The sequence below is a fragment of the Oncorhynchus mykiss genome, chromosome 7 (genome assembly GCF_013265735.2).
Source record: "Oncorhynchus mykiss isolate Arlee chromosome 7, USDA_OmykA_1.1, whole genome shotgun sequence".
Taxonomy (NCBI): domain Eukaryota; kingdom Metazoa; phylum Chordata; class Actinopteri; order Salmoniformes; family Salmonidae; genus Oncorhynchus; species Oncorhynchus mykiss.
The window spans coordinates 14,877,714-14,902,900 of NC_048571.1; the positions used below are offsets into that span (position 1 = coordinate 14,877,714).

The 25,187-nt window shown below is 50.3% G+C and overlaps 1 protein-coding gene across 1 annotated transcript; it reads left to right on the plus strand.

The window, feature by feature from the left end:
- Positions 1-9: 9 nt before the first annotated feature.
- Positions 10-25,168, plus strand: LOC110527365 (28S ribosomal protein S9, mitochondrial). Its single transcript, XM_036982709.1, has 9 exons — positions 10-123; positions 717-899; positions 5,704-5,766; positions 5,868-5,879; positions 16,027-16,112; positions 17,429-17,706; positions 17,919-18,027; positions 19,829-19,998; positions 24,728-25,168. The coding sequence occupies exons 1-8, from the start codon at positions 25-27 to the stop codon at positions 19,860-19,862; spliced, it is 864 nt and encodes a 287-aa protein (XP_036838604.1). The 5' UTR covers positions 10-24; the 3' UTR covers positions 19,863-19,998; positions 24,728-25,168.
- Positions 25,169-25,187: the final 19 nt, after the last annotated feature.

The following is a 25,187-nucleotide window of genomic DNA, read 5'->3' on the forward strand; positions in this document are numbered from 1 at the left end:
TCACGAGAGCGTCGTACAGCAAACATGGCGGCCTCCGGTGGAAAAACCGTGGGATATTTTCTTTGGAAATTCGGAAATTGCTGCTTCAATTTGAACACAGTCTCGTCAAATTTAACTGGCCAGGTAAAGCCAAGAGTTTAATTCGGCATGTTTTCACGGTAATGTCAACGGGGTTGCGCTGCAGAGAAGGGCTGAGTCGTCCCTGAAATAGCTCAGCGCTAGTAGCAATGCGCTGCCTTGTCAACTAGCTCACATGTAAACTATCATTGAAGTAAGACAGCTAGCTAAGTAGCTAGTTGACTCTCTAGATAGTGTTCTTCTTGTCTCAACATGGATGCCATAATGGACATAACTAGCTACATGAACATAATGGACATACAAGTCGCAATATTTTGGTTGAATAGAACCTTAGTTAGCTAAGCCTCACAGAGCTTGTTTACATAGCTAGCTAACGTTTTATTACGTTAGTTCAATGTTCGTCCCATTTACTAGTGGATACCTTGCTGTCAAATGCACATCAGTTGGTCTATTTGTCAATGCCAAATCTCACCGTTTCAGACTAATTTAATGCACCTAAAAGACCAGAGACTGTCTATTAGCCCAGATAACTGACATTAATCTATCCCTGTGATACCAAGGCCCTGGGTTATTAAAGCACCAGTTCTATACTACAGTATGTATCCTAACATAAGAACTTCCTCTCTCCCACACCTCAGGTGCTGTCCAGACAGCTATGTGTGAGTGCTGTTCTCCACAGGAAGAACCTGGCTGCAGCGGGTTCAGAGAAGTTCTCAGAGGAGTTCATCAAGAAGCAGGTGGAGGAGTTCAACATCAGGAAGAGACATCTAGCCAACATGATGGGAGAGGACCCTGAGACCTTCACTCAGGGGGACATTAATGTAAGAAATACTGCACTTATGTCTAACGAGGGGTGTACAACTCCTGTCTTTCATAAAGGGATGCAGTGTAAACCCTAGATGGATGTAGTGTAATGCAGTTTTTTGTCCATACCCTACAATCAGAGACGGATTCATACCTCAATAAGTCTGTGTCCACCATCAACTCAATTGAGATATGAATTTGGCTAGGCAATGTTTAGAAAGGTGGCACCTTATTTGGAGTAGATAAATTATTCGTTCTTTCTCAGAGGAGATGTCACATGTCTTTAAGGTGGTTTTCCAGCCATATTAGTTTAATTCCCCAACAGTAGTTGAGAATCGTCTCTGGTCTGTCTCGTGTCTGTCTCCGCATGCCATCAGCAGCATCTGGTGGAGCCGATCACACAGACACACTCTAACATTCACCAGCAGGGGCCAGCACTGTGTAATGTGCTGTGTCCACTGTATTAGCAACGCTTGATACACACACATCCCATGTTTTATTCATTACGAAGGAAGAATGCATTAGCTTCGTTTGCCCCACTCATTTAGTTTGATTTCCCATGATTCTTCACTTCCCGGTGGTGTCTAACCATCGTTCTATTTAATGAACAGAACTGTTAGCACTTACCAGTGGGCTGTGTAAAGCAGTTTGTGGTCCTTAAAACACCTAGGTGATGGGGTAAGGAAGTTTAATTGAAAATAACAGAAAGGCCCGCGCACTGAATTTGCCCCCAATTACCACCTTTAATGACAACGTTTCGATCCAACACGGATCTTCATCAGGTCAAGCGACAGCGTTATCCCATCTCCTAATATATCCACATTTTACCTCACATAGCCATTACACATACGACGCATAGTGGGTGTAGATGCTATACAAAATATGGCCATTCAAAAAAAAAACTTTATGCATATTTGAATATTCAGAGAGGTACATGTTGGCATCAATAATTAAATTCATATGTACAATCAGGCCGGGTTGGAAGCTAGACAGCAGTAAGGGAATATTATGTTCAAAAGTGTAAAACACCCACCTACATTACCATGACGTGTGGGATGCACGGTGGTCGTGCAAATCATTACAGAGTGACCTACTTCAAAACAACTTGTGTACCTCTACTATTCTGGTGTCCATAAGATGTGTACACATATAGTCATTATGAAAATAAACAATAAGACCTGGATCTGATCACACAGACAGACTCAGCAGGGGCCAGCACTGTGTAATGTGCTGTGTCCACTGTATTAGCAACGCCTGATACACACACATCCCATGTTTTATTCATTACGAAGGAAGAATGCATTAGCTTCGTTTGCCCCACTCATTTAGTTTGATTTCCCATGATTGTTCACTTCCTGGCAGTCTCTAACCTTCATCCTATCTAATGAATAGAGCTGTTAGCAGTGGGCTGTGTAACAGGAAGTGACATGGAGCGTCCCATCGTCAGATGAGTGGAGGAGGGAGAGATGTGGAAAATGGGGGAATGGGGAGATGGGTGAGGGAAATGAGGGAGACGGGTGAGGGAAATGAGGGAGACGGGTGAGGGAAATGAGGGAGACTGGACAGTGAATGGGGTACCACTGGAGCGGGAATTAGGGGAAAAGGAGGGGTAATGGGGACCACTGGAGGGGGAATTAGGGAAGACTTGCGCCTGTGTGTTATTGACTCTGGTTCAGTTGATGAGACATTCCTAGTAGCGCAAACAATGCAAGTGTTAGCAGGTGAGATAATTAAAGTGAAACTTTAAATTAGGCACTGTGCAGAAACTATTGTGTAGCAGTACTCTCTTTAAGTTGTTTTATTGACATTGATGGAGTTCAGACCGAGTGGAGAAATCTAGAGTGCTCTGAGCAACACAGTGAAATCTGTAGCAGGGAGAAAGTCTCTCCCTTTCCCCTCTCTCTGTCTCTCCCTAGGGGACTCTGCCATATTGCAGCCTAGGGTATGAAATGAACAGGTGCTGCCTTCATCTGGCACAGTGTTCCACTCTCCTCCTCCCCTGTCTTCTTCTTTTTACCTCCCCCTCACCTGCCTCTCTCTCTTCCACCTCTCACTCTCCTTCCTTCCTTCCTTCCTTCCTTCCTTCCTTCCTTCCTTCCTTCCTTCTCTCTCTCTCTCTCTCTCTCTCTCTCTCTCTCTCGTTCTCTCTCTCTTTGATTCCCCTCGTCTTGACAGCCCAAAAGGCTGCAGCATGCTCTCTCCTTCTAGCACCTGTTCCCTCTCTTAATTGAGCAGACAGAGTGAAGGAGGAAAATAAGTTAAAGATGAGGGAGAGGAGGGATGAGCAGACTGGCTGGAGAAGAGTGGCAGGGTGGACACTACCTGTCTGTCCCCCTCTCCTCCCACACACACAAATGCACACCTTCAGAGACGCGCGCACGCACACACACACACCATCAGACTCTCCCCCCCCCCACACACACACACACAAACCTTCAGACCCCCCCCACACACACCCTGTCAAGAGTAGTGCCATCTGTAGCAGCACTAATGACCTGGCTCCACTCTGCTGCCTTCACAAGGAGACTGGCTGTGAGTGTGTGAACTTAGGGTGAACTGGTGACTCTAGTCTGTCCTCTGGTTCCTGTCACCTAGCTGTTTGTTTGTTCTCTCTCCCCTCTAACTTTCACTGCTGTTCTCTAGGAACTTCCCTCTAGCCTTTATCTGAACTCTTAAAAGACTTGAGTGTCTCCTCTCTAACCTGTTAGCTAGCCTGGCTGCTACTATCATTTATCCCTGTTCAGAGCTGGCTGTTTAAACTAAATGTTTCTCCCTGTTCAGAGCTGGCTGTTTAAAAAAGGCTTTCGACTCTGTCAATCAACACATCGTCCTCGGCAGACTCGATAGCCTAGGTTTCTCAAATGATTGCCTCGCCTGGTTCACCAACTACTTCTCTGATAGAGTTCAGTGTTTCAAATCGGAGGGCCTGTTGTCCGGGCCTCTGGCAGTCTCTAGGGGGGTGCCTCAGGGTTCAATTCTTGGACCGACTCTCTTCTCTGTATACATCAATGATGTCGCTCTTGCTGCTGGTTAGTCTCTGATCCACCTCTACGCAGACTACACCACTCTGTATACCTTCTTTGGACACTGTGTTAACAACCCTCCAGACGAGCTTCAATGCCATACAACTCTCCTTCCGTGGCCTCCAATTGCTCTTAAATACAAGTAAAACTAAATGCATGCTCTTCAACCGATCGCTGCCTACACCTGCCCGCCCGTCCACCATCACTACTCTGGACGGCTCTGACTTAGAATATCTGGACAACTACAAATACTTAGGTGTCTGGTTAGACTGTAGACTCTCCTTCCCGACTCAAATCAAACATCTCCAATCCAAAGTTATATCTAGAATTGGCTTCCTATTTCGCAACAAAGCATCCTTCATCCTACCGATCCTCAACTTCGGCGATGTCATTTTACAAAATAGCCTCCAATACCCTACTCAATAAATTGGATGCAGTCTATCACAGTGCCATCCATTTTGTCACCAAATTCTACCCACCACTGCGACCTGTACGCTCTTGTTGGCTGGCCCTCGCTTCATACTCGTCGCCAAACCCACTGGCTCCATGTCATCTACAAGACCCTGCTAGGTAAAGTCCCCCCTTATCTCACCTCGCTGGTCACCATAGCAGCACCAACCTGTGGCACTCTCTCCAGCAGGTATATCTCTCTGGTCACCCCCAAAACCAATTCTTCCTTTGGCCGCCTCTCCTTCCAGTTCTCTGCTGCCAATGACTGGAAAGAACTACAAAAATCTCTGAAACTGGGAACACTTATCTCCCTCACTAGCTCTAAGCACCAGCTGTCAGAGCAGCTCACAGATTACTGCACCTGTACATAGCCCACCTATAATTTAGCCCAAACAACTACCTCTCCCCCTACTGTATTTATTTATTTATTTATTTTGCTCCTTTGCACCCCATTATTTTTATCTCTACTTTGCACATTCTACCATTCCAGTGTTTTACTTGCTATATTGTATTTACTTTGCCACCTTGGCCTTTTTTGCCTTTACCTCCCTAATCTCACCTCATTTGCTCACATTGTATATAGACTGATTTTTCTACTGTATTATTGACTGTATGTTTGTTTTACTCCATGTGTAACTGTTGTTGTATGTGTCGAACTGCTTTGCTTTATCTTGGCCAGGTCGCAATTGTAAATGAGAACTTGTTCTCAACTTGCCTACCTGGTTAAATAAAGGTGAAATAAATACAATTAAAATTAAAAACTAAAGGTTTCTCCCTGTTCAGAGCTGGCTGTTTAAACTAAAGGTTTCTCCCTGTTCAGAGCTGGCTGTTTAAACTAAAGGTTTCTCCCTGTTCAGAGCTGGCTGTTTAAACTAAAGGTTTCTCCTTGTTCAGAGCTGGCTGTTTAAACTAAAGGTTTCTCCCTGTTCAGAGCTGGCTGTTTAAACTAAAGGTTTCTCCCTGTTCAGAGCTGGCTGTTTAAACTAAAGGTTTCTCCTTGTTCAGAGCTGGCTGTTTAAACTAAAGGTTTCTCCCTGTTCAGAGCTGGCTGTTTAAACTAAAGGTTTCTCCCTGTTCAGAGCTGGCTGTTTAAACTAAAGGTTTCTCCCTGTTTAGAGCTGGCTGTTTAAACTAAAGGTTTCTCCCTGTTCAGAGCTGGCTGTTTAAACTAAAGGTTTCTCCCTGTTTAGAGCTGGCTGTTTAAACTAAAGGTTTCTCCCTGTTTAGAGCTGGCTGTTTAAACTAAAGGTTTCTCACTGTTCAGAGCTGGCTGTTTAAACTAAACGTTTCTCCCTCCATCTTTATGATATGTTAATGATATTTGACTTCTCTCCTGTTTCTGTTCCAGAGAAGCATTGCATACCTGTTCCCCTCCAGCCTGTTTGACAATAAAGCCAAACCACTGATGAAGGTAAGGCTTCCTCCCGGTCTCCTTTTTCTGTCTCATGTATGTGTATTTACTCAGAAACGTCATATTCATTAGTGATTCAAAATCTTCATCTTTTCTTCCAGCATCCGGATGAGGTGGGTCCTTTTTTTAACTAGATTTACAACTGAGATGGATTGTTCTACTCCTATGGTAATTTTCACTGTGTGAGAGCTGCAGTTTCACAACATCACCAACAGGGGGACCTCTTGAGTTTTTTGCTCAATCTCTAACTGATTGGGCTAGATAAAGTAAAGTGGTTTACACCAATGGCCTAACTCTCTCTCTCTTTTATATATATATATATATATATATATATATATATCCTCTAGCTTTCCAATGGGGCGCAGATAGACGGCCATTCCACTTTCTGTTCTACACAGGAAAGCAGTCCTACTACTCTCTAATGCACGTGAGTACTGGGTGTATGAGTGAGAGAGACCGGGAGGAGAAAGACTGATGGGGGATGTTTTTCTTGAGGTAGAAAGCCCCCAGTCTTCGCCTCCAGGGCCCTATTTATGGGAGAGAGAGGCTTCTGATCCCCAGGGAAAGGTGCTCCTGTCACATCCCATTTCACACACACAGCCAGAGCTACAGCTGAATACAGCAGGATGAGGAGGGAGGGAGGGGTGGGGAGGTATGGAGAGCGTTATGGATGGAGGTGGGATGGTGAGAGTAGGAGCAGTGTGAGAGGAAAGGGGGGGGGGTGGGTGTTTGGGAGAGGTGGGTTGTGGAAGGTAGGGAGGGGTGCAGACAGGCAGGGGGCGTGACTGTGTCTGTGACGGCCCCTCTGTCCCCGTCCTAAATCGTGTTTCAGGCCTGGCTAGGAGCAGTGTGAGAGGAAAGGGGGGGGGGTGGGTGTTTGGGAGAGGTGGGTTGTGGAAGGTAGGGAGGGGTGCAGACAGGCAGGGGGCGTGACTGTGTCTGTGACGGCCCCTCTGTCCCCGTCCTAAATCGTGTTTCAGGCCTGGCTTGGTGACTACCATGGCTGATAGTCAGGCTTTGTGCCTGGATGAGAGCTGCTCTGCCCTGGGGATTTCACCAGAGAGGTAGAGGGTCCCTGGAGACCGGTGCTGTAGATTAGCTACCCACCTCTACCCACTCAGCTTACCCTCCATCCCTCCATCTTCTGTATTTTTCCTTCACACCCGCTCGTTCTCCCTCTTTACCTCCCTCTTGTTTATATGGTTGATTTGACCTGGGACAGAGGTGTGTTTCTCCGGCAGATAAGAAGTGTGTATAACCTGGCAATATTTTGTCCTCTTGTCAACCCCCCCACCCCTTCCCATGCCCTGCAGCAACTCCTGGCTCCCTGCTGTTACTTTAAATAGGGATGTCAGACCAGACGTGTCTGAGAGGGGGGAGGGCTGTCTGTCTCTCTGAGGGTAAACTACTCTCTTTCTCTCAATTCGATTTTAAGGGCTTTATTGGCATGGGAAACATCTGTTAACTAGATAATAAACAAAAGTCAAATAACCAATAAAAATAACAGTAAACAGTACACTCTACTGCTCTCTCTCTTCCCTTCTCTGTGATGGGGAACTCACCCCCTCCACTCTTTTGGCTTTTCTCTCTTCCCCCCCTTCCCCCTCCTCCTCTCAGCCCGGACCCCTGTAGTGCAACTCGACCATGTACAACAAACACCCCAGTGTGCCTTGCAGGGGAGAACTGAGTCTGAGATTAAAAGGGGGACGGGTCACTACACCCTCTGTTTCCCCCTCTTTCTATGCGTCTCTCTCACTACACAACGTATTGTTTGATACCTCTGGAAGAATCACAATCCCAACATTTGAGTGTTAATTAACTCTGCAAACACACATCTACTTACATGTGCACAGTACTGTACAGCCACAACACCTCCCCCCGCCCCCATAATACATCACACACACACACACACACACACACACACAGCTCTGCCAAGTCATTGGGGTGTACAGCTGGCTGTGTGTATGAGGAAGAGGCTTCCAAGTTGAGTGCTCTGTGGTTCTTTGGGTTTATCCCCCTCACTGCTCCACTGCCCTCTTTATCTGATCTACCCCCTACCCTCTACTGAGGGGAACCAGGGGTACCTGGCTACCCCTACCCTACCCTCTACTGAGGGGAACCAGGGGTCCCTGACTACCCCTACCCTACCCTCTACTGAGGGGAACCAGGGGTACCTGGCTACCCCTACCCTACCCTCTACTGAGGGGAACCAGGGGTCCCTGACTACCCCTACCCTACCCTCTACTGAGGGGAACCAGGGGTACCTGGCTACCCCTACCCTACCCTCTACTGAGGGGAACCAGGGGTCCCTGACTACCCCTACCCTACCCTCTACTGAGGGGAACCAGGGGTCCCTGACTACCCCTACCCTCTACTGAGGGGAACCAGGGGTACCTGGCTACCCCTACCCTACCCTCTAAATCAAATCAAATTTGATTTGTCACATACACATGGTTAGCAGATGTTAATGCGAGTGTAGCGAAATGCTTGTGCTTCTAGTTCCGACAATGCAGTAATAACCAACAAGTAATCTAGCTAACAATTCCAAAACTACTACCTTATAGACACAAGTGTAAGGGGATAAAGAATATGTCCATAAAGATATATGAATGAGTGATGGTACAGAGCGGCATAGGCAAGATACAGTAGATGGTATTGTGTGCAGTATATACATATGAGATGAGTATGTAAACAAAGTGGCATAGTTTAAAGTGGCTAGTGATACATGTATTACATAAAGATGCAGTAGATGAGTATAGAGTACAGTATATACATATGAGATGAGTAATGTAGGGTATGTAAACATTATATTAGGTAGCATTGTTTAAAGTGGCTAGTGATATATTTGACATCATTTCCCATCAATTCCCATTATTAAAGTGGCTGGAGTTGAGTCAGTGTGTTGGCAGCAGCCACTCAATGTTAGTGGTGGCTGTTTAACAGTCTGATGACCTTGAGATAGAAGCTGTTTTTCAGTCTCTCGGTCCCTGCTTTGCTGCACCTGTACTGACCTCGCCTTCTGGATGATAGAGGGGTGAACAGGCAGTGGCTCGGGTGGTTGTTGTCCTTGATGATCTTTATGGCCTTCCTGTGATATCGGGGGGTGTAGGTGTCCTGGAGGGGAACCAGTGTAGGTGTCCTGGAGGGGAACCAGGGGTACCTGACTATCCCCTACCCTACCCTCTACTGAGGGGAACCAGGGGTACCTGACTACCCTCTACCCTGCCCTCTGCTGAGGGGAACCAGGGGTACCTGACTACCCGCTACCCTACCCTCTGCTGAGGGGAACCAGGGGTACCTGACTACCCGCTACCCTACCCTCTGCTGAGGGGAACCAGGGGTACCTGACTACCCCCTACCCTACCCTCTGCTGAGGGGAACCAGGGGTACCTGACTATCATCTACCCTACCCTCTGCTGAGGGGAACCAGGGGTACCTGACTATCCCCTACCCTACCCTCTACTGAGGGGAACCAGGGGTACCTGACTACCCCCTACCCTACCCTCTGCTGAGGGGAACCAGGGGTACCTGACTATCCCCTACCCTACCCTCTGCTGAGGGGAACCAGGGGTACCTGACTATCCCCTACCCTACCCTCTACTGAGGGGAACCAGGGGTACCTGACTACCCTCTACCCTGCCCTCTGCTGAGGGGAACCAGGGGTACCTGACTACCCGCTACCCTACCCTCTGCTGAGGGGAACCAGGGGTACCTGACTACCCCCTACCCTACCCTCTGCTGAGGGGAACCAGGGGTACCTGACTATCCTCTACCCTACCCTCTACTGAGGGGAACCAGGGGTACATGACTACCCCCTACCCTACTCTCTGCTGAGGGGAACCAGGGGTACCTGACTACCCCCTACCCTACCCTCTGCTGAGGGGAACCAGGGGTACCTGACTATCCCCTACCCTACCCTCTACTGAGGGGAACCAGGGGTACCTGACTACCCCCTACCCTACCCACTGCTGAGGGAAACCAGGGGTACCTGACTACCCCCTACCCTACCCATTGCTGAGGGGTTCCAGGGGTACCTGACTACCCCCTATCCTACCCACTTCCTTGGGGAGCCAGGTGTTCCTGACTAACCCCTACCCACTGCTGAGGGGAACCAGTGGTACCTGACTACCACCTACCCACTGTTGAGGGGAACCAGGGGTACCTGACTACCCTCTACCCTACCCATTGCTGAGGGGAACTAGGGGTACCTGACTATCCTCTACCCTACCCTCTACTGAGGGGAACCAGGGGTACATGACTACCCCCTACCCTACCCTCTGCTGAGGGGAACCAGGGGTACCTGACTACCCCCTACCCTACCCTCTGCTGAGGGGAACCAGGGGTACCTGACTATCCCCTACCCTACCCTCTACTGAGGGGAACCAGGGGTACCTGACTACCCCCTACCCTACCCACTGCTGAGGGAAACCAGGGGTACCTGACTACCCCCTACCCTACCCATTGCTGAGGGGTTCCAGGGGTACCTGACTACCCCCTATCCTACCCACTTCCTTGGGGAACCAGGTGTTCCTGACTAACCCCTACCCACTGCTGAGGGGAACCAGGGGTACCTGACTACCCTCTACCCTACCCACTGTTCAGGGGAACCAGGGGTACCTGACTACCCTCTACCCTACCCATTGCTGAGGGGAACTAGGGGTACCTGACTACCCCCTACCCACTGTTGAAGGGAACCAGGGGTTCCTGACTAACCCCTACCCACTGCTGAGGGGAACCAGGGGTACCTGACTACCCCCTACCCTACCCACTGCTGAGGGGAACCAGTGGTTTCTGACTACCCCCTACCCACTGATGAGGGGAACCAGGGGTTCCTGACTAACCCCTACCCACTGCTGAGGGGAACCAGGGGTACCTGACTACCCCCTACCCTACCCACTGCCGAGGGGAACCAGGGGTTCCTGACATCCCCCTACCCTACCCACTGCCGAGGGGAACCAGGGGTTCCTGACTAACCCCTACCCACTGCTGAGGGGAACCAGTGGTACCTGACTACCCTCTACCCTACCCACTGTTGAATGGAACCAGGGGTTCCTGACTAACCCCTACCCTCTGCTGAGGGGAACCAGGGGTAACTGACTCCCCCTACCTTACCCACTGCTGAGGGGAACCAGAGGTACCTGACTACCCCCTACCCTACCCATTGCTGAGGGGAACCAGGGGTTCCTGACAAACCCCTACCCTACCCTCTGCTGAGGGGACCAGGGGTACCTGACACCCCCCTACCCTACCCACCCACTGCCGAGGGGAACCAGGGGTTCCTGACTAACCCCTACCCACTGCTGAGGGGAACCAGTGGTACCTGACAACCCTCTACCCTACCCACTGTTGAAGGGAACCAGGGGTTCCTGACTAACCCCTTCCCCATGCTGAGGGGAACCCGGGGTATCTGACTACCCTCTACCCTACCCATTGCTGAGGGGAACCAGGGGTACCTAACTACCCCCTACCCTACCCTCTGCTGAGGGGACCAGGGGTACCTGACATCCCCCTACCCACTGCTGAGGGGAACCAGGGGTTCTTAACTAACCCCTACCCACTGCCGAGGGGAACCAGGGGTACCTGACTACCCTACCCTACCCTCTGCTGAGGGGAACCAGGGGTTCTTAACTAACCCCTACCCACTGCTGAGGGGAACCAGGGGTACCTGACTCCCCCTACCTTACCCATTGCTGAGGGGAACCAGGGGTTCCTGACTAACCCCTACCCTACCCTCTGCTGAGGGGACCAGGGGTACCTGACATCCCCCTACCCACCCACTGCCGAGGGGAACCAGGGGTTCCTGACTAACCCCTACCCACTGCTGAGGGGAACCAGTGGTACCTGACTACCCTCTACCCTACCCACTGTTGAAGGGAACCAGGGGTTCCTGACTAACCCCTTCCCACTGCTGAGGGGAACCCGGGGTATCTGACTACCCCCTACCCTACCCACTGCCGAGGGGAACCAGGGGTTCCTGACATCCCCCTACCCTACCCACTGCCGAGGGGAACCAGGGGTTCCTGACTAACCCCTACCCACTGCTGAGGGGAACCAGTGGTACCTGACTACCCTCTACCCTACCCACTGTTGAATGGAACCAGGGGTTCCTGACTAACCCCTACCCTCTGCTGAGGGGAACCAGGGGTAACTGACTCCCCCTACCTTACCCACTGCTGAGGGGAACCAGAGGTACCTGACTACCCCCTACCCTACCCATTGCTGAGGGGAACCAGGGGTTCCTGACAAACCCCTACCCTACCCTCTGCTGAGGGGACCAGGGGTACCTGACACCCCCCTACCCTACCCACCCACTGCCGAGGGGAACCAGGGGTTCCTGACTAACCCCTACCCACTGCTGAGGGGAACCAGTGGTACCTGACAACCCTCTACCCTACCCACTGTTGAAGGGAACCAGGGGTTCCTGACTAACCCCTTCCCCATGCTGAGGGGAACCCGGGGTATCTGACTACCCTCTACCCTACCCATTGCTGAGGGGAACCAGGGGTACCTAACTACCCCCTACCCTACCCTCTGCTGAGGGGACCAGGGGTACCTGACATCCCCCTACCCACTGCTGAGGGGAACCAGGGGTTCTTAACTAACCCCTACCCACTGCCGAGGGGAACCAGGGGTACCTGACTACCCTACCCTACCCTCTGCTGAGGGGAACCAGGGGTTCTTAACTAACCCCTACCCACTGCTGAGGGGAACCAGGGGTACCTGACTCCCCCTACCTTACCCATTGCTGAGGGGAACCAGGGGTTCCTGACTAACCCCTACCCTACCCTCTGCTGAGGGGACCAGGGGTACCTGACATCCCCCTACCCACCCACTGCCGAGGGGAACCAGGGGTTCCTGACTAACCCCTACCCACTGCTGAGGGGAACCAGTGGTACCTGACTACCCTCTACCCTACCCACTGTTGAAGGGAACCAGGGGTTCCTGACTAACCCCTTCCCACTGCTGAGGGGAACCCGGGGTATCTGACTACCCTCTACCCTACCCTCTGCTGAGGGGAACCAGGGGTACCTGACATCCCCCTACCCACTGCTGAGGGGAACCAGGGGTTCTTAACTAACCCCTACCCACTGCCGAGGGGAACCAGGGGTACCTGACTACCCCCTACCCTACCCACTGCCGAGGGGAACCAGGGGTTCCTGACTAACCCCTACCCACTGCTGAGTGGTACCAGTGGTACCTGACTACCCCCTACCCACTGTTGAAGGGAACCAGGGGTTCCTGACTAACCCCTTCCCACTGCTGAGGGGAACCCGGGGTACCTGACTACCCTCTACCCATACCCATTGCTGAGGGGAACCAGGGGTACCTGACTACCCCTTACCCTACCCACTGCTGAGGGGAACCAGGGGTACCTGACTCCCCCTACCTTACCCACTGCTGAGGGGAACCAGGGGTACCTGACTACCCCCTACCCATTGCTGAGGGGAACCAGGGGTACCTGACTACCCTCTACCCTACCCACTGCTGACGGGAACCAGGGGTACCTGCCTACCCTCTACCCTACCCATTGCTGAGGGGAACCAGGGGTACCTGACTACCCTCTACCCTACCCACTGCTGACGGGAACCAGGGGTACCTGACTACCCTCTACCCTACCCATTGCTGAGGGGAACTAGGGGTACCTGACTACCCCCTACCCTACCCATTGCTGAGGGGAACCAGGGGTTCTTAACTACCCCCTACCCACTGCTGAGGGGAACCAGGTGTACCTGACTACCCTCTACCCACTGCTGAGGGGAACCAGGTGTACCTGACTACCCTCTACCCTACCCACTGCTGAGGGGATACAGCAGTCCTGACTACCCCCTACCCACTGCTGAGGGGAACCAGTGGTTCCTGACTACCCCCTACCCACTGACGATGGGAACCAGGGGTACCTGACTACCCCCTACCCTACCCACTTCTGAGGGGATCCAGCACTCCTGACTACCCCCTACCCACTGCTGAGGGGAACCAGGGGTTCCTGACTACCCCCTACCCACTGCTGAGGGGAACCAGGGGTACCTGACTACCCCCTACCCTACCCACTGCTGAGGGGAACCCGGGGTACCTGACTACCCCCTACCCTACCCACTGCTGAGGGGAACCCGGGGTACCTGACTACCCCCTACCCTACCCATTGCTGAGGGGAACCAGGGGTACCTGACTACCCTCTACCCTACCCACTGCTGAGGGGAACCAGGGGTACCTGACTACCCTCTACCCTACCCATTGCTGAGGGGAACTAGGGGTACCTGACTACCCCCTACCCTACCCATTGCTGAGGGGAACCAGGGGTTCTTAACTACCCTCTGCTGAGGGGAACCAGGTGTTCCTGACTACCCTCTACCCACTGCTGAGGGGAACCAGGTGTACCTGACTACCCCCTACCCTACCCATTGCTGAGGGGAACTAGGGGTACCTGACTACCCTCTACCCACTGATGAGGGGAACCAGGGGTACCTGACTACCCCCTACCCTACCCACTTCTGAGGGGATCCAGCACTCCTGACTACCCCCTACCCACTGCTGAGGGGAACCAGGGGTTCCTGACTACCCCCTACCCACTGCTGAGGGGAACCAGGGGTACCTGACTACCACTACCCACTGCTGAGGGGAACCAGGTGTACCTGACTACCCTCTACCCACTGCTGAGGGGAACCAGGTGTACCTGACCACCCCCTACCCTACCCACTGCTGAGGGGATCCAGCACTCCTGACTACCCCCTACCCACTGCTGAGGGGAACCAGGGGTTCCTGACTACCCCCTACCCTACCCACTGCTGAGGGGAACCAGGGGTACCTGACTACCCCCTACCCACTGCTGAGGGGAACCAGGGGTACCTGACTACCCCCTACCCTACCCACTGCTGAGGGGAACCAGGGGTACCTGACTCCCCCTTACCCACTGCTGAGGGGAACCAGGGGTACCTGACTACCCCCTACCCACTGATGAGGGGAACCAGGGGTACCTGACTAACCCCTACCCACTGATGAGGGGAACCAGGGGTACCTGACTACTCCCTACCCACTGCTGATGGGAACTAGGTGTTCCTGACTACCCCCTACCCACTGCTGAGGGGAACCAGGGGTACCTGACTACCCCCTACCCTACCCACTTCTGAAGGGAACCAGGGGTTCCTGACTCGGGACTCTGGAGCCTCTGATGTTGGAGGATTTCATTCTCATATTCCTCAGAGCTTTGCTATGTAAGGGCTCACTGGTGAAGACAAATCAAAACCATGCTAACGGGGTGCTGCTTCACGCTGCTTATTGAATTTGAAGAACTAGACGTGAGTTGAGTATAAAATGTTCAAGTATAGAAGGCATCCATTACTCTTCTATATCTCTTTCTCTCTGTATGACTGGCTTGTCTCCCACTATCCTCCTCTTTTTCATCCAGGCCACTATACCTCAATTTCCCAGCCATTGTTGGGCCCAGTGTTCACAAATGTGTAACGCCAAACCCCCTCACACCACCACCTGCCCTCCCTTTTTATGAAGATTATTTTATTACTTATTTTTTTGTGACACAAATTGGTTTTTGCTTGATGTTTGCTCCCCCCCCCCCCCCCCTCCTCTCTCTCTCTCTCTCTCTCTCTCTCTCTGTGGTGGAGTGGCGGCGGATTAGACTCCGCTCTATCAAGAAGGAATTAAACAAACATCTGCTGAATAATGGACAGGGAAATGAGTTCTCAACCGGTCGCGTGGGGTGGGGGGTGGATGGATGGATGGATGGATGGGGAGTTGAGGCTGCTTTGGGACGTGACCAGAATGCTAAGCTGCTGGCCCGGGTCAGGTCTGGGCCCTCTACCACCAGCCTTAACGTACTGTACCACACTTGATGGGCTAATGCCAAGCTCGTGGGCTCCATGCCTATTTAGATAAGCGTGTCCGCAGACAGCGGGTAGCTAGCCCTCTCGCTCTTCATGTCGGCTTCTTGGGGAGAAAGGGGGAGTAAGCTTTAGCCCAAGTGCTCCTCAATTCAATTTTCCCACCCAATTAAATCTAGCCAAGGAATGGGACAGATATGGGATCTGCTTTCATAATGGAGAATCCTCTGTCTTTCTTTATCTCTAGTGTGTGTGTGTGTGTGTGTGTGTGCGCGCGCACACGCTCCAGAATATACAGTGCATTCCATACTGGTCTTTTCTTGATACAACACAAATATACATTGTTAATACTGAGTGAAAAGTTCATAAACCATAGGGTGTTCCATGTTGTTTAATCTGGTCATCTGTGTCCTTCTGTCCCATTCAGGACACCTTCACTAAAGCCCTGGCAGTAGAGAAGCACCAGGACCGTCTGAGAGGAAAGGATCTCTTCACCCAGGCCGCCAAGCAGATGTGAGGATAGTTGTTTTCACAGAGCAGTGAAATAAGTTCACCAGTGAATGTTGAAACGTGTGTGTGTGTGTGTGTGTGTGTGTGTTCAGTTCTCTGAAAGAAGAGCTGGAGGAGTTGTTGGTGGAGACCATCTCAGAACACGATGTAAGAAGGAACTCTTTTAATGGCGTCCAGATATCTGGTCCCTCTCCCTGGTCTCTCAGCAGTTTTGCTGTGATAGTATTTACAGAGGAAAAAAACCTTAGATATCACTAGCTAGGTTTCCATCCAATTGACACCAGATTTTCATGTGCATATTAAAAAATCTGCATAAATGAAATATGTGCATTTTCCCATCAGAGAATAATCAATTCCATCAACTTGAATTGTTGCGGATTAAAGTGTAGTCCACATAAAAATAAAGTTTGCGGTTAAATTCCCATATAGTAAATAAAATAAACTAGTTAAATGGATTTCTCACATTTTCAACAATACTGATGGTTTTATCACAAATGTTGCATTATATAGCGACTGTGCACCCTGGTGTTGGCACGTGCGCTCTAGCTAACAGGTAGCAGATACATTGCGGGTACAGCCTACATGATGAGATTATTATTTTTTATTTATTTTACCTTTATTTAACCAGGCAAGTCAGTTAAGAACAAATTCTTATTTTCAATGACGGCCTGGGAACAGTGGGTTAACTGCCTGTTCAGGGGCAGAACGACAGATTTGTACCTTGTCAGCTCGGGGGTTTGAACTCGCAACCTTCCGGTTACTAGTCCAACGCTCTAACCACTAGGCTACCCTGCCCTACTAAAGAGCGAGATTCGTTTAATTTGTCAAGACACCCAAGCATCAATCATCATGTTACCAGAATAAGACCCTCAATATTTATTGGAAAGTAGCATCAAACTCATCACCTTGGACTTTCACCACCCTGTGAAGTTCATCATTTATTTAATCTGTAGTCTAATAAACTGGATGGTTTCCTGGGTCGTAGTGGGAGGACCACACAACGTCATCACATGACTCCAAGTTTACTTCCATATGATGGTTATTATATCAATATTTGCAACATTTGGAAAGCTTACCGACAACTTTGCTGTTTCCATCATGCCTTCCAGTATTTGTATCTGACATGTTATTTACTCACATAGAAGGTTGACTGGAAACCTGGTTGTTGGCATGCTAGATACTGTATTACTGGTAGGGTGCAGTTCACCTAGTCACCACAAGAGGCTGCTGTTTAGACACTGAACAGAGCCCTCAACGCCAATAGAAAGTAGGCGTGTGTGCTTATGTTCTTGCACCTTGGTGTGACGTTTCCCCTACAGATCCAGGATCAGTTTCCTAACCTTTGCCATTAGTCAGGGAAATGATCGACTGACCCAAGATCAGCGTCTAGGGGCTACTCCTATTCTTCCATGTTGTGTCTCTCGTCAGCATGCACGGTTCATCCAGCTGATGGAGAGGTTGCTGTCTCTGCCCTACTGCTCTGTGGAGGAGGACTTTGTCCAGCGCTACCGCAGACAGCTAGAGATCCAGTCCTCCAAGCAGCAGGTCCAGCCCCTACAGTACGACCAGCACGGAGTGGCTTACAGCACCGGAGATGGTAAACAGCAATCAATTAATACAACTGGGCTTTTATCAATCAATGGATCAATATGTTACGAGTAGCATTTATTTATATTGGTCTTAAAGCAGTTGACAGAAACCGGGTCTAAATTTCATGACAGTTTCAGTGATCTTTCCCTTTCAAAGAATGACCTACAGTCATTGGTTGAAGAGAGAGATCTAGGATAATAAGTGTGTGTGTGTGTCCAGCCAGAAGGAAGACCGCTACGGGTACTGTCCTACTGAGAGACAGCGGTTCAGGATCCATCAGCATCAATGGGACAAACTATGTCCACTACTTCCCTGTCCTGCAAGACCGGTCTGTATTCCTTCCCAGCAGACATCCACCGTAATGTTTTCAAATAGCATGTGCTTTCAGACCAGTACTGATGAAGTAGGAGACAAATCAGAGAGGAAGCTTTAGAGGGTTGACATGGCTCGTTAGTGCTTCATCTCCCACCGAAGAAATCACAAGTCCCTGCTTCTTTCCCCATCCTTCCTTAGCGTGCACGCCGCGCCACGTGCTCTCTCGAAACGCTGTTGAAAAAGTATCTTTATGTTGCACCTCACTGCGTTTATAGCCTCTTTTATTTATCTGGGATATAGCAGCGTTAATTACACAACTGAGTGGGTTGGGTGTGTGTGTGTGTGTGTGTTATCTCCTGGGCTGAGGACAGACTGAGACAGGACTAATAGGACCTGAAGGGTGACGGTGGTTTGACTGTGTCAGCAATAAGCCTTTAATTTAGTCTGCTGGGATGTGGGCCAGAACATACACATTCAGACACACACCCCTCATCTGTCTTTTTCATGCTGAGACAGAAGAGTGTCTGCTGTAGTGTCTAAATATGACCGTGTGGCTCTAACAGAGGTTAACAGGACTCTATACACACACCACTGCTCTTTACAATCCTCTAGACAACCACTGCTGTTGATAACTGGTATCTCAGTGTCCAGTGCCCACTCCATTGACTGACTGACTTACCCTTTTTTCTCTCTCTCTTTATCCTGTTCTCTCTCTCTCTCTCTCTCCTCCCTTCTCTCCATCTCATCCCTCTCTGCTCTCCTCCATCTCCATCCCTCCCCTCCCTTCTCTCCTCTCCATCCCTCTTTTCTCCTCTCCATCTCATCCCTCTCCTCTCTCCATCTCCCTCCCTGCTCTCTGTCCCTCCTCTCCTCCTCATCCCTCTCCTCCCTATCCCTCTCCTCCTTCCTCCCCATCCCTCTCCTCCCTTCTCTCCATCTCCATCCCTCTCCTCCCTTCTCTCCATCTCCATCCCTCTCCTCCCTCCTCTCCATCTCATCCCTCTCTTGCCTCCTCTCCATCTCCATCCCTCTCCTCCCTTCTCTCCATCTCCATCCCTCTCCTCCCTTCTCTCCATCTCCATCCCTCTCCTCCCTCCTCGCCATCTCCATCCCTCTCCTCCCTTCTCTCCATCTCCATCCCTCTCCTCCCTTCTCTCCATCTCCATCCCTCTCCTCCCTTCTCTCCATCTCCAACCCTCTCCTCCCTTCTCTCCATCTCCATCCCTCTCCTCCCTTCTCTCCTCCTCATCCCTCTCCTCCCTTCTCTCCATCTCCATCCCTCTCCTCCCTTCTCTCCATCTCCAACCCTCTCCTCCCTTCTCTCCATCTCCATCCCTCTCCTCCCTTCTCTCCTCCTCATCCCTCTCCTCCCTTCTCTCCATCTCCATCCCTCTCCTCCCTTCTCTCCATCTCCATCCCTCTCCTCCCTTATCTCCATCCCTCTCCTCCCTCCTCGCCATCTCATCCCTCTCCTCCCTTCTCTCCATCTCCATTCCTCTCCTCCCTCCTCTCCATCTCCATCCCTCTCCTACCTCCTCTCCATCTCATCCCTCTCCTCCCTCCTCTCCATCTCCATCCCTCTCCTCCCTCTCTCCTCCCCATCTCCATACCTCTCCTCCCTCCTCTCCATCTCCATCCCTCTCCTCCCTCCTCTCCATCTCCATCCCTCTCCTCCCTCCTCTCCATCTCCATACCTCTCCTCCCTCATCTCCATCCCTCTCCTCCCTCCTCTCCATCTCCATCCCTCTCCTCCCTCCTCTCCATCTCCATCCCTCTCCTCCCTCATCTCCATCCCTCTCCTCTCCCCCTGACAGAGAGCAGTTGATGTTCCCCCTCCACCTCATGTAGGTGCTGGGGAGGTTTGACATGCAGTGCATTGTGAGTGGCGGGGGCCATTCCAGCCAGGTGGGGGCGCTACGCCTTTCCATCTCCCGCGCCATGCTGAGCTTTCTGACTGAGGTACAGGTGGAGACCATGAGACAAGGTTGGTAGTGGTACTACACACACACACACACACGACTAACGAGACACACACATCATTCAGAAAGCTTCATTATCTATTGTTGTATTTATTTTTTTATTTAACTAGGCAAGTCAGTTAAGAACAAATTCTTATTTACAATGATGACCTACCAAGAGGCAAAAGGCCTCCTGCTGGGAATGGGGGCTGCGATTAAAAAAAATAAAAAATAAATCTAAGACAAAACGCACATCACCACAAGAGAGACATCCCTACATAAAGAGAGACTTAGGACATCAACATAGCATGGTAGCAGCACAACATGACAACAGCATGGTAGCAGCACAACATGACAGCAGCAACACAACATAACAACAGCATGGCAGCAACACAACATGACAACAGCATGGCAGCAGCACAAATGACAACAGCATGGCAGCAGCACAACATGACAGCAGCAACACAACATGACAACAGCATGGCAGCAACACAACATGACAACAGCATGGCAGCAACACAACATGACAACAGCATGGCAGCAGCACAAATGACAACAGCATGGTAGCAGCACAACATGACAACAGCATGGCAGCAGCACAACATGACAACAGCATGGCAGCAACACAACATGACAACAGCATGGCAGCAACACAACATGACAACAGCATGGCAGCAACACAACATGACAGCAGCAACACAACATGACAACAGCATGGCAGCAACACAACATGACAACAGCATGGCAGCAGCACAACATGACAACAGCATGGCAGCAGCACAACATGACAACGGCATGGCAGCAGCACAAATGACAACAGCATGGCAGCAGCACAACATGACAGCAGCAACACAACATAACAACAGCATGGCAGCAACACAACATGACAACAGCATGGCAGCAGCACAAATGACAACAGCATGGTAGCAGCACAACATGACAACAGCATGGCAGCAACACAACATGACAACAGCATGGCAGCAGCACAACATGACAACAGCATGGCAGCAGCACAACATGACAACAGCATGGCAGCAACACAACATGACAACAGCATGGCAGCAACACAACATGACAACATCATGGCAGCAACACAACATGACAACAGCATGGCAGCAACACAACATGACAGCAGCAACACAACATAACAACAGCATGGCAGCAGGACAAATGACAACAGCATGGCAGCAACACAACATGACAACAGCATGGCAGCAGCACAAATGACAACAGCATGGCAGCAGCACAACATGACAACAGCATGGTAGCAGCACAACATGACAACAGCATGGCAGCAGCACAAATAACAACAGCATGGCAGCAGCACAACATGACAACAGCATGGTAGCAGCACAAATGACAACAGCATGGCTGCAGCACAAATGACAACAGCATGGTAGCAGCACAAATGACAACAGCATGGCAGCAGCACAACATGACAACAGCATGGCAGCAACACAACATGACAACAGCATGGCAGCAGCACAAATGACATCAGCATGGCAGCAGCACAACATGACAACATCATGGCAGCAGCACAACATGGCAACATCATGGCAGCAGCACAACATGACAACATCATGGCAGCAGCACAACATGACAACATCATGGCAGCAGCACAACATGACAACAGCATGGCAGCAGCACAACATAACAACAGCATGGCAGCAGCACAACATGACAACAGCATGGCAGCAGTACAACATAACAACAGCATGGCAGCAGCACAACTTGACAACAGCATGGCAGCAGCACAACATGACAACAGCATGGCAGCAGCACAACATAACAACAGCATGGCAGCAGCACAACATAACAACAGCATGGCAGCAGCACAACATGACAACAGCATGGCAGCAGCACAAATGACAACAGCATGGCTGCAGCACAACATGACAACAGCATGGCAGCAACACAACATGACAACAGCATGGTAGCAGCACAAATAACAACAGCATGGCAGCAGCACAACATGACAACAGCATGGCAGCACAACATGACAACAGCATGGCAGCAGCACAACATGACAACAGCATGGCAGCAGCACAACATGACAACAGCATGGCAGCAGCACAACATGACAACAGCATGGCAGCAGCACAACATGACAACAGCATGGCAGCAACACCACATGACAACAGCATGGCAGCAATACAACATGACAACAGCATGGTAGCAGCACAACATGACAACAGCATGGCAGCAGCACATATGACAACAGCATGGCAGCAACACAACATGACAACAGCATGGTAGCAGCACAACATGACAACAGCATGGTAGCAGCACAACATGACAACAGCATGGCAGCAGCACATATGACAACAGCATGGCAGCAACACAACATGACAACAGCATGGTTGCAGCACAATATGACAACAGCATGGCAGCAACACCACATGACAACAGCATGGCAGCAATACAACATGACAGCAGCATGGCAGCAGTACAACATGACAACAGCATGGCAGCAGCACAAATGACAACAGCATGGCAGCAGCACAAATGACAACAGCATGGTAGCAGCACAACATGACAACAGCATGGCAGCAGCACAACATGACAACAGCATGGCAGCAGCACAACATAACAACAGCATGGTAGCAGCACAACATGACAACAGCATGGCAGCAGCACAACATGACAACAGCATAGCAGCAGCACAACATGACAACAGCATGGCAGCAACACAACATGACAGCAGCAACACAACATGACAACAGCATGGCAGCAACACAACATGACAACAGCATGGCAGCTGCACAACATGACAACAGCATGGCAGCAACACCACATGACAACAGCATGGCAGCAATACAACATGACAATAGCATGGTAGCAACACAACATGACAACATGATGGCAGCAGCACAAATGACAACAGCATGGTAGCAGCACAACATGACAACAGCATGGCAGCAGCACAACATGACGACAGCATGGCAGCAGCACAACATGACAACATCATGGCAGCAGTACAACATAACAACAGCATGGCAGCAGCACAACTTGACAACAGCATGGCAGCAGCACAACATGACAACAGCATGGCAGCAGCACAACATAACAACAGCATGGCAGCAGCACAACTTGACAACAGCATGGCAGCAGCACAACATGACAACAGCATGGCAGCAACACCACATGACAACAGCATGGCAGCAATACAACATGACAACAGCATGGTAGCAACACAACATGATGGCAGCAGCACAACATGACAAGAGCATGGCAGCAGCACAAATGACAACAGCATGGCAGCAACACAACATGACAACAGCATGGTAGCAGCACAACATGACAACAGCATGGTAGCAGCACAACATGACAACAGCATGGCAGCAGCACATATGACAACAGCATGGCAGCAACACAACATGACAACAGCATGGTTGCAGCACAACATGACAACAGCATGGCAGCAACACCACATGACAACAGCATGGCAGCAATACAACATGACAACAGCATGGCAGCAGTACAACATGACAACAGCATGGCAGCAGCACAAATGACAACAGCATGGTAGCAGCACAACATAACAACAGCATGGCAGCAGCACAACATGACAACAGCATGGCAGCAGCACAACATAACAACAGCATGGCAGCAGCACAACATGACAACAGCATGGCAGCAGCACAACATGACAACAGCATAGCAGCAGCACAACATGACAACAGCATGGCAGCAACAGAACATGACAACAGCATGGCAGCAACACAACATGACAACAGCATGGCAGCAGCACAACATGACAACAGCATGGCAGCAACACAACATGACAACAGCACAACATGACAACAGCATGGCAGCAACACAACATGACAACAGCACAACATTACAACAGCATGGCAGCAACACAACATGACAACAGCATGGTAGCAGCACAACATAACAACAGCATGGCAGCAACACAACATGACAACAGCATGGCAGCAATACAACATGACAACAACATGGTAGCAGCACAACATGGTAGCAGCAAAAAACATGGTACAAACATTATTGGGCACAGACAACAGCCCAAAGGGCAAGAAGGTAAAGCCAACAATACATCATGCAAAGCAGCCACAATTGTCAGTAAGAGTGTCCATGATTGAGTCTTTGAATGAAGAGATTGAGATGAAAGTGTCCAGTTTGAGTGTTTGTTGTAGCTCGTTCCAGTCGCTAGCTGCAGCGAACTGAAAAGAGGAGCGACCCAGGGCTGTGTGCTCTTTGGGGACCTTTAACAGAATGTGACTGGCAGAACGGGTGTTGTATGTGGAGGATGAGGGCTGCAGTAGATATCTCAGATAGGGGGGAGTGAGGCCTAAGAGGGTTTTATAAATAAGCATCAACCAGTGGATCTTGCAATGGAATACAGAGATGACCAGTTTACAGAGGAGTATAGAGTGCAGTGATGTGTCCTATAAGGAGCATTGGTGGCAAATCTGATGGTCGAATGGTAAAGAACATCTAGCCTCTCGAGAGCACCCTTACCTGCCAATCTATAAATTATGTCTCCGTAATCTAGCATGCGTAGGATGGTCATCTGAATCAGGGTTAGTCTGGCAGCTGGGGTGAAAGAGGAGCGAGTACGATAGAGGAAACCAAGTCTAGATTTAACTTTAGCCTGCACATTTGATATGTGTTGAGAGAAGGACCGTTTTAATGTACATCAAATGAACAACACTGTTCCTCTGTTGCTTTGTTGTTGATGTATTGTACTATTTTTGGTTTGACCTTTGACCTGCATCTCTGCCTCCTTCTCAGCTGGGCTGCTGACCCCTGACCCCAGAATTAAGGAGAGGAAGAAGCCGGGCCAGGAGGGAGCGAGGAGGAAGTTCACCTGGAAGAAACGCTGAGGTGGAGGGGACAGAATAGAACTGGACACAGGGAAATCACAGCAACATCTTCATCATTATCTTCCTCTGAGATCAGAACTGTTATTAGTAAGTGGACAAATTGTTCATCCAACCCCTGTTGTAGCTTTTTATATGTCCCCTAAAGGTTATTTAGATCTGGAAATAGCCACCAAGTACATGACTCAAATACATGTACAAATTCAAAGGGGTTCTGTCCATGTGAGGGCAGAATGCCCAACTCCATATAGGCTGTAATGTTTTTTTTCTGCCACCAGAGGGCCATCTCTGGCAATACACCTATCCATTGTCTTTGTCTGTATATTGAAAATAAAATTTTGTTTTTCATATACCTTGCTATAATATGCTGT

Excerpts from the sequence above, each read along its gene's own strand:
- LOC110527365 (XM_036982709.1), top strand. The coding sequence starts at position 25 with ATGGCGGCCTCCGGTGGAAAAACCGTGGGATATTTTCTTTGGAAATTC. Across the intron at positions 900-5,703 it reads TCACTCAGGGGGACATTAAT|AGAAGCATTGCATACCTGTT; the intron begins GTAAGAAATACT and ends TTTCTGTTCCAG. Across the intron at positions 17,707-17,918 it reads GGCTTACAGCACCGGAGATG|CCAGAAGGAAGACCGCTACG; the intron begins GTAAACAGCAAT and ends GTGTGTGTCCAG.